We start from the raw sequence: 9,699 nt of genomic DNA on the forward strand, positions 1-9,699 counted from the left end.
CACCATCTGTAGCATTAAAGCTATATACCCACAGGTTCCACGTTCCAGATCTGACCAACTGTGGACTGAACATATCTGAAAAAGTTATCTCTGTAATGAACATATACAAACTTGTTTTTGTCACTGTTGTCTTAAAATATAGTGTTACAATGTTTTACATAGCATTTACATTGCCTCAGGTATTAAAAGTAGTTTTGTGATGATTTAAAGTATGTAAGAGGAGGAATGTAGGTTATGTGTAAACAATATACCATTTTATATAAAGGACTGGATCACTTTCAGTATCCACAGGGGTCCTGGAACTGGTCACCCGTGGATACCAAAGGGGCATTCTAGATAAAAACTTGCTGCGCATCATATAGTTACCACAGAGTTGGGCTCACACGTTAACCGAGGCAGTCTGATTTTAGAATTTTATGTCTATTTGCTGTATTTCTCACTATTTTAGACTGGTTGGCATAAAAGCAACATTTTTTAAAAGAATAGACATAGCTTCCCCTATTTTTGCCATTAGGAAGTTAAGTATAAGTTTGATTTTTAAAGATCTTTTTATATGATGTGAATTATTTATTTGGAGACAAATTTTATTTATAAACATGTAAGTTTTTTAGTTCTAGCGATAAGAAGACTGAGGGCCTTGTGTATTTAAAGGATAATTCCAGCTAAGGAGTTAAAAGAACTTTTATTTAGTTGTTTCTGAGGCTATGTAGCTTCACTGAGTCATAATAGTGACAAACTATAGGTGTAGCTGGAGACCGTCAGCAGGACCCAGTATAGTATTTGGAACCCATTTGTATATGTATTATTAGTTTTTATATATCTTGTTGGTTATACTTTTTTGCTGAGTGTTTAAGACCAAGTTAAAATGAGATCTGTGACAGTTAAAATTAAGCTCTTATCGTATATCAAAGTCAGTTAAGGCTCCTCAGGAGTTATATGTACACAGCCTATTAGCTCCTTTGTCAGTGTCATCTGATAGGATGAGTGACATTCTTGCTTGACCATGCTTGACCACATGGCTTAACATAGATGCAGGGAAGACCTTTTCTTTTCTTTTTTGATGACCTTTCTTTTAGCACATGTATTGGTTGACTCCTGTCCTCTGGGGTCTAACAATCTTTTGTTCAAGAGATTAAGTGACTCACCAGAGTTGTAGGATCTTGTAGAAAGGTCTCCTCATGTCCTGGGTCCTTGTTGACCTTGGAGGCCAGTGCCAAAATATTTGTTCCCTTAGCACAGTTATCATTTTTAGCTTTGGTCACTAAGCCTCAGTTGTTGAATATACATGAGGTCAGTTACACTAGTAATGAAATGGGAGTGGCAGGTTTAAATATCTTAATCTTATATCAAGAACTTTGAAATATAAAGTATGACCAAAGAACTATTATTTTTTGTAACCGTAATTGTTTAACAGATAACAGTTATAAAGTTTTACAGAGAAAATTTACAATCAAGAGCAAACATAATATTTTAGCATAACAATTATATTGACATTATTAGGTTAGAACCATTGGGGTTTTTTTTAATCACTGAAAGTATATTTAAATTTTTATTTTAGTGTAGAATACCTTTTTACAAAGAACAACTATAGGTTATTACATGGGATATTTGTCCACTCTTTCCTTATTATAAAGCGAAGTTTGAGGCCTTGTCTTTTTAGCCTTTTAACTTATATTTGGAGAAAAATCAGTCTTTGAAAATCCTTTACACTGGCCCAAAGTTTATAAAATAAAACCTAACAGTGCTGTTTTGGGGACAAACACTGAGCTCCTTAAAGCATTTAAGGTGTACTACATGTCTTTAAGATCTCACTTGTGTACTTTAGGAGAGATATAAAGGGAGGGAAAAAAAAAGAAAACACACGGGATAGAGGTTTTAAATGTCTGGACATGTAACTTAATAACTGTAAATCATATGCTATTATAACACAATCATAAAACAATTATAAAAGGTTTGCCACCACAAACAACTGGTCTGGAAGTCACCAGTCTAATGAGATATTTTTTAGCTTTGCATCTTTGAAAGACCTGTACATTTGGGAAACACAAATACACTTAATACACTATGATGTTAGCAATAACTAGTGTCACAAGTATATACAGAAGTTTTTTAATATATTTACTTAGTTTTTATACTTAAGGCAGATTTTAAGCCTGCCTTATTACTATGTTATCCTTCTTTTACTCTTTAAAATTTAAGAAAAAAAAAGACCCTGTCTCAAAAAGACAAAACAAAAAAAAAAGAGAAGTGGGCTCATTGGCAGCTCACTTTGGGGTCTCCTCCTGTCTCTCAGGAGCTGTCTCTCTTAATAAATATTTCCTATGCTTAAAAAAAAACGGCAGATTTTAGATTTTTAACAGGTTTATAGGGTGTAACTGCACTAACAAGAATTAAGAAACGTCTTTAGACATCTTGTAAGTGTAAGAAAGAGTGCTGCTGACCACAGATAAGCTTATTACCCAACCAATACATGAGTGTCTCATTTATACAGCAGCAAGATATCAGTATATGTAGATCTGGCTTTAAACGGTAGGATGAAATTTAGAGTTGGCCACTTTTGATCCTTCTATATTTCTAAGGATTAGATATGTATTGTGTAAAAGAGAGCACTCATTAGTTACTTTGTATGTATTAAAGTTATTTAATTTTTACTTTATAAACTTCAAAGCTTAGACTTACAGAATATTTTGCTTTTCAATATATATGCTGTTATAAACTAAAACAATAGTTATTTATTTAGCAAGTCATGTACTGATTATTGAAAACATTTTACAAGTCAGCATTTAAATTAACTTTTTAAACTCAATTTTACTAAAAAGTTTAACAATGGAAAACACAAGAAACTAAGTACAATAGAGAACCTTTGGTTTTAAATCTAATTTTGTTTAACCACAAGCACTGTAATATCTTAAGAAACCCTTATTGTTTTAGACATAGAGAATGTAACCTTTTAAGTATAATCAACTCAAATATATTATAATGTATTTAATAACATTTTTGGGGTGTGTCACTATAAGACTTTGGAAAAAACCCAGAAAGTCTCACCAGTGGACAAAACTAAAACTGATTCATGCAGCTGTTCCTTTATCCAGAGAGGAGTCTTGTCTGACAGTTTTTCCAAGGCCAAGAGCCCACTTACTTACCTTAACAATTATTTTAGATGACTTGTGAGAAGCAAATTATAACAGTTAATACCTTTTAAAGTTATATATATTGGAACAGTCTCTGCTGTACAAAGAAGTGATTAGGAGAATCTAAACTCTTCTTGCTTCTGTGTTCCAGTTACAGCATAAATGGTCCTTTATGTTGTAACAAATACTCCCATGTGATCATAGAGAGTCTTCATAATGCCATTTTACATTACATAGCATTTTGTCACTTTATGTGCCACAACCCGCTTAATTCCTTCTTTATTGTTTCTACTTGTTCACTGTTACTGACAGTGCTGTAATCATGCATGTACTTTTCTTTTGGTTAAATTATTTCCTTACAATAAATTTCTAGGAATGCATTAACTGAGTCAAGGGTATCAATGTGTTTATAGGTTTCAGTGTTCTAATTCTCAGGCCTTCTCTCCCTGATTGCTTAGAACTTCTTGCCAGACTTGCATTTGCAGTTTCTGTTTAACTGTACATTTGTTTCAAAACTACTTTGAAAAAAATCACTTAGATGATTAAGTAAAATACATAACTGTAGATAAATTTTCAGTCTTTTCTACTTCTTATACTACAAAATAGTACCCTGGACAAAGACTAGAGTACTTAGACTATTTTAAAATAACCTTTTCTTATTTTCCTGATACTACTTCTTGCTTCATTAACAATGGATACTTCTTTCTTCCTACCCTCAGGCTGGATTCCTCAAAAGGGACTAGAACACATGGATAACCTGCCAGTGCCTTTACAGAGTCCAAAGAAATTAACAAGATGTAAGTTCTTTATTTATTTTCCGTGTTGATGTTACCTGCCATACAGTCTCTTTTTTTTTTTTTGAGACAGGGTCTCGCTATGCAGTTCAGACTGGCCTTGCGCTCACTTTGTAGCCCAGGCTGGCCTTGAACTTGCAAGGATCCTCCTGCCTCAGCCTCCCGAGTGCTGGGATTACAGGCATGCGCCACAACACCCAGCTCTATCAGCCATACACTCTCATACACTCAGGTTGTTTGCTCACCGATGAAAGGTCATATATTTGGTAAAAAGAATAAAGGATTTATTCAGGTTAGCTCCGAGAAGGTGGAGGAATCCAAATGAACTCTAGTCACCAACTCATTATCTACAGGTGGGTGGGTGTCGTAGCTACTTTTCTCTCATTGCTGAGAGAAAATACTCAACACACAAAGTTAAAGGGGAAAAGGTGTTTTTTTTTGGTTTTTCTCCGGTACCAGGAACCGAACTCACGACCTTGCGCTTGCCAAGCAGGCGCTTTTGCTGCTGAGCTAAATCCCTCTTTTCCTCTCCCTTCAGTCCCTGGTAACCCTTATTTTACTTCGTGTAACACACAGGGTGTGTGGGGGGGTGGCAGGCAGCAGAGACTACCAGGCTTGTGTAAAGGCAACGTGGCGTGGAATTTATTGTGCCTGGGTGCAGGCAGACAGAAAATGAAAAGACCTTCAGTAGGGAACAAAGAGAAGTGTGCCCCTTTTATAGGGGTGGATAGAAGGCAGAGGACATTAGGCAGGAATATTTTAATAAACATCTGTGGTCGAGTTCTCTGGCTGTCTTGCACCTCAATGGGCAGAATCCGTGAAGGTCCAGTGTAAATTTTCAGGTGTTTGCAGATGTCCTCAGATGTCCTGGGACCTGCAGAATTCCTTGTGCTATCTTAGCTCTTTATGACATCCATCCTTGCCCATGACAACTTCAGCGTGGAGCTGAGTTCCCTGCTTCTGCTGGGAAGCAGGTTGGGGGCTGGGAGAGTCAGGTCCGAGTCAAGCTTTACATTTCGTACAGTCTTTTACTCTCTATTTTATTAGCTTTGTTACTTTAGATATCCAGTAATACTTCTTTTGGTGACAGGCAGTACATTTAGCATAATGCACTCCAGTTTCATTTGTCCTGTAGCAAGTGACAGGATTTCCTTCCTTAGACTGAATAATATTCCATTGACTGGGATTGATATACTACATTTGGTTATCTGTTCATCCATGGATCGCATTTTTAAAATAGCCTTATTGAAATACAATTGACTCCCTCCATTGACCCTCAAAAGAGACCCCTCTTGGGGCTGGGGATTTAGCTCAGCGGCAAAGTGTCTGCCTGGCAAGCACAAGGTCATGAGTTCAATTCCCGGTACTGGAAAAAAAAAAAAAGAGACCCCTCTTTTCATCATGTACTATCAATGTAAATTTGTATGTTTTCAGTGGTTTATAGTCACTACTGTATTTAATCAGTTTTGTTACTTAAATTGTTCCTGGATTGGCCTGTGAGGCTGATTTCTGAATCTTTGTGGTATAGTACTTTCACATTTTGAAATAACTTCAGACCTACAGAAAGGCTACAAAATGTATATATTATATAAAGTATCCCTATATTTTCTTCACATAGGTTTCTCAAAGTGATACCATGCTTGGTAACTGTATTTCCCCAGACATTACCATGTTTATGTTCTGTGTTTGTTTATTTATTTATTGTTTTGAGACAGGGTGTCACCATGTAACCCAGGCTGGCCTTGAACTCACTGTAGCCCATGCTGCCCTCAAACTGTCTGCAGTCCTCCTGCCTCGGCCTCCTGAGTGCTGAGATTACAGATTGCACCACCACACCCAGCCATGTATCTTCTGAACTAAACTAGGTTAAATAGTAGACGTGATATTGTTACAGTTGAATGGGCCAGTAATAGTCCAGGTTCTTGTGTGTGATGGGGAAAGAGTTGCCAGGCATATACCCAGTGGTAAGTAGTAAGTAGCTACATCTGGTGAAGATCATGGGAAGAGTAGGAACAGCAACAGGAAAAAGGGACAAGAGAAAAAGGGCGGATAACTCAGGCTTTTTGCTTTATTTGAGGGCCAAACACCTCTGGCTTTAGGTGCCTTCCCTTGAATCTCTCACTGGTGCGTAGGGCATGCCTAGGCTTTTGTTATTTTTATCTCTCTTAGGATAATGAATGACTTGCTAGGCTCTGTTGTTTCTAATATTGTGGCGTGGATCCAGTAGATTCCAGGCTCTTACGTACAAAAAGCAAAGAACTGCAAAGTGTGTATCTCATGGTAAATAAAAGCAGCTACATTTATTTAAGATCATGGGAAGAGAGGCTCAGGGAAGATCTGAGCCAACAAAAATGTGGCATGATCAGAGGTTAACTCCCTCAAGGCCCATAACAGCTTTAGAATGGGATGAAAGCTCATGCTGATAAGAAACTAGAACAGAATAAATTGCACCAGTATCACAGAGGAATGCAACCTGTTTGCCTGCTGCATCTAAAGTTACCCCAGGCTCCTGTGGAGTAATTAGGATACTCTAGTGCAGGAGCCTCGTGTGCTGCCTCGGGCACCGTCACCACTCACCGTCTGGGCCTTCTTTCCTGGCCACTGTGGTGAGGAATGACTGTCCCTCTCTGGGAACAGGGCAGTCTCTGTTCCAGTGCCAAGGGTCTTCTCACATGTTCTGACAGGTCCAACAAGGGCTAGGTGGTTTCTGAGGGCATTCCTTGCACTTGAAGCACTCCAGCTTGTTCCCATCACTCTTTGGATTACCCTGAGTTCCCCCTGAGTTGCGGGTTTTGTGATGAGCCTTATCAAATAGAGTGAGCATGGCTTTAGCCTGCCTCCTCTCCTTATCCAGTTCTCATTTGCCTTCTATTTCATCAGTTATTAAACACTGAATAAGCTTCATCAACCAAATGGCTTATTTCATTTTGTGAGCTCAGTTAGGAGTTTGTGGAGCCTTTTCCCAATATCTGGAGTTGACTGACTAATAAAATCAGCCTTAGGATAATCTGACTTTCTCTAGACTCAGAGTCTAAATGAGTGTATTTATAGAAAGCCTCTTTAAGCTGAAGCTGAAAAGCAACTGGGTTCTCACTGGGGCCCAGACTAACAGACCTGAGCTTACAGTTCACAGGATTGGGCATCTCTTGTTGCATACCAGCTAAAATGGCCTTAATGTATAACTTGTTTAGCTACTCTACCACCTGTTATAATCCCACTCAAGCCCTTCTTGAGCCCCAAGTAATGCCACAGTTGGCTGATTATCAGAGAATAAAGGTGCAAAGGCTTCATCATCGACCTACTTTGCAGCCTTTATAATCCTTTTCCTTTCTACTGTTGTGTAAGAAAAAACGAGGATGAATTGGACATCTCACAAGGCCAGGTCAAAACCCATCATTAGGGTTTGGAAACTATCAAGAAACTTTCCAGGATCCTTAGAAAATCTACCCAATTTCTCCTTGCACAGTTGAATATCCATAACTGAAAAAGGAACTAGCACACAGGTTGTACCATTAGTGCCTGCCACTTCTCAAAGGGATAGAGCAGTGGCAGGCTCATAGGTAGGGTTCCCTGAGTGTAAGGCCCTATGGTAAGTAGACCTCGTATGGGAGGACTCAGGAGGTGGCCTTTATCTCCTGAGGGTACTGACTGAGCAGGTTGCCGAGGAGGTAGTCTGTTGGAAGAAGGAACCGACAGGAGTGAATCCTCAGCTACATCAGCTCCTGAGATGATGACTTCTAGGATACGGATCAGGCCTCTGATAGAAAGCCATAGAGGCTTGAATATAAAGGCTTGACCATTTGCCTTACTCCTTACGTACAGATGTACTTGAAATATGGCATATTTCAGACTGCCAAGGGGTTGCCATGTCTTATTTTCCCCAAGTGGGTACATAGGCCATTTATTGCTACACAGGGATATAAGACAATCTCTTTGAAGGGTCTTAGTGTGGGACTCATCCTAATGGTTAAGAAGACATCGGAGCAGGGACTCAGAAGGAATAGAAGAGGTGGTTCCCATCTGTAGACAGGAGGAGTAAAAATTAGGATCTAGGATTTTAGCAGTTGTACCAAGCTTTTTAGACACCACCACCACCACCACCACCACCACCACCACGAGTTGTCATTTTGGCTGGTTACAGGATTTGAGGTTGAAAGCCTTTTACTTACAGGACTGTTATGATATTGTCCCACTGACTTCTAGCATCATATGTGAGAAGTCTGCCTTCAACCAGATTCTCCTTCCTCTTTAGGTGATTTCTTTTCTCTCTGGAGAAGCCTTCAGGATTTTTTCTTTCTCACTGGAACTCCAGAATATCACCAAGATGTGTATAGGAGTGAGTGGGGATTCAGTGAACACCAACAACCTCAAGAATTGAGTCCTTCCTTAGCTCTGAAAAGTTTTCTTCAGTTATTTCTTTAATCCTCAGCTCTTTTTAAAATTTTTTTCTGAAACTCCTATCAAACAGATGTTGGAGCTTCTGCATCTATCTCCTCTGACTTGTAGTTTTTCTTTATCCATAGCTATGTAGCTGTTGTATTCTTAGATAACTCTTCCATTTGATCTTCTTCTAGATTGCTCATTCTTTCCTTGAGTATGCCTATTCTGCAGTGCAGATTGTCCACTGAATGTTTAATTTCTGAGATGACTAGATACTTGTATCCAGACTTGGATCCTTGTATTTCCCATCTCCGCTTATATCTCTCTGAAAATGCTGACCACTCTTCTAAAGTTTCCTTCTATTCCATGGAGTAAGCTTTCTTCGTGGGATATCAGCTTTTCTATTTGTAGAGTCTTGTGTCTTTCTGTTTTCCCTAAAGTCCTTGATTCCTGATGGAGCACTCATATTGTACATGAATTTTTTTTGTGCTCATCAGAACTTCTCTCTAGTGATTTTGAAAGAGGTAGAATGCAAAGTCATACAGGACATCCCAGTTTCTTGATTTGGGCATGGCTGTTTCCTCCTCTTCTTGAGTATTATGTACCTTCTTTGCCTTCTCAGAGTCCCTAACCAAATAATTAGAGGCAGTTTCCTCACATAACACTAAGGCCTCTTCTTCCTTTGCGCTTGGGTTTGTTTTTCCCTCCAGCTGCTGTTCCTCCTCCTGTTCGATTCCTCAGTTTTTTCTTCCTCCTGCTTCTCCTCTGTCTCTGTTTTCCTCTCCCTCATCTTCCAGCTCTTCTTTTACCCCTGAGATTTCTTCTTTCTCCTCGTGCACCACACGGTCTCCTGCTGCTCCATCTTGGGGCTTTCTTTTCCCTTCCATCCTGAAGAAACAGAGCTCCTCCCCTCTGGCCTAGCAATTTTTACCTCTTTAATAAACAAGTTCAAGCCATTGCTTGCTGTGGCTCTGTGCTTTGAGGTTTTTAGAGGTTTATCCACTTTTCTTTGCATCCTGTATTGTCTTCTTTCTTGATGTGTTTCCATTTTGTGGGAGTACATCTTTTAGTAAATCTTTCGTAAAGGCCTTTTAGCTGGTACATTTTCTGAGGTTTTGCAGGTCTGGAACTGTCTTTATTTCACTACCACAATACTAGTTCAATCTTGCATAGAAATTTAGGTTCAAAACTATTTTCTCCCCAAATGTTGAAGGTGTGACCCCATTGCTTCCTGACTTCTAGTATTGCTGATGGGAAATCTGCAGCCAGGGTCAGAAAGGCCCCTTCATCTGTTAGTGGTTTTTCTTCTTTCAGAGTTTTCTCTTTATTCTTGAAGTTCTCAAGCTTTTTTCCCCCTCTCCCCATTCCTTTCTTTCTTTCGTTCTTTTTTTTTT

General features: G+C 38.9%; 1 protein-coding gene across 5 annotated transcripts in view; it reads left to right on the forward strand.

The window, feature by feature from the left end:
* The window catches only part of Ica1l (islet cell autoantigen 1,69kDa-like), a 102,670-nt gene that overhangs the window by 85,850 nt on the left and 7,121 nt on the right, over positions 1–9,699 (forward strand). For all 5 annotated transcript variants that reach the window (XM_005397051.2, XM_005397054.2, XM_005397053.2 and 2 more), the window contains one exon: positions 3,851–3,928. In XM_005397051.2, coding sequence (XP_005397108.1) covers positions 3,851–3,928 — 78 coding nt within the window. The remainder of the gene's footprint in view (positions 1–3,850; positions 3,929–9,699) is intronic.

Source organism: Chinchilla lanigera, unplaced genomic scaffold, assembly GCF_000276665.1.
Source record: "Chinchilla lanigera isolate Chin_1 unplaced genomic scaffold, ChiLan1.0 scaffold00056, whole genome shotgun sequence".
In the NCBI taxonomy this organism is placed as follows: domain Eukaryota; kingdom Metazoa; phylum Chordata; class Mammalia; order Rodentia; family Chinchillidae; genus Chinchilla; species Chinchilla lanigera.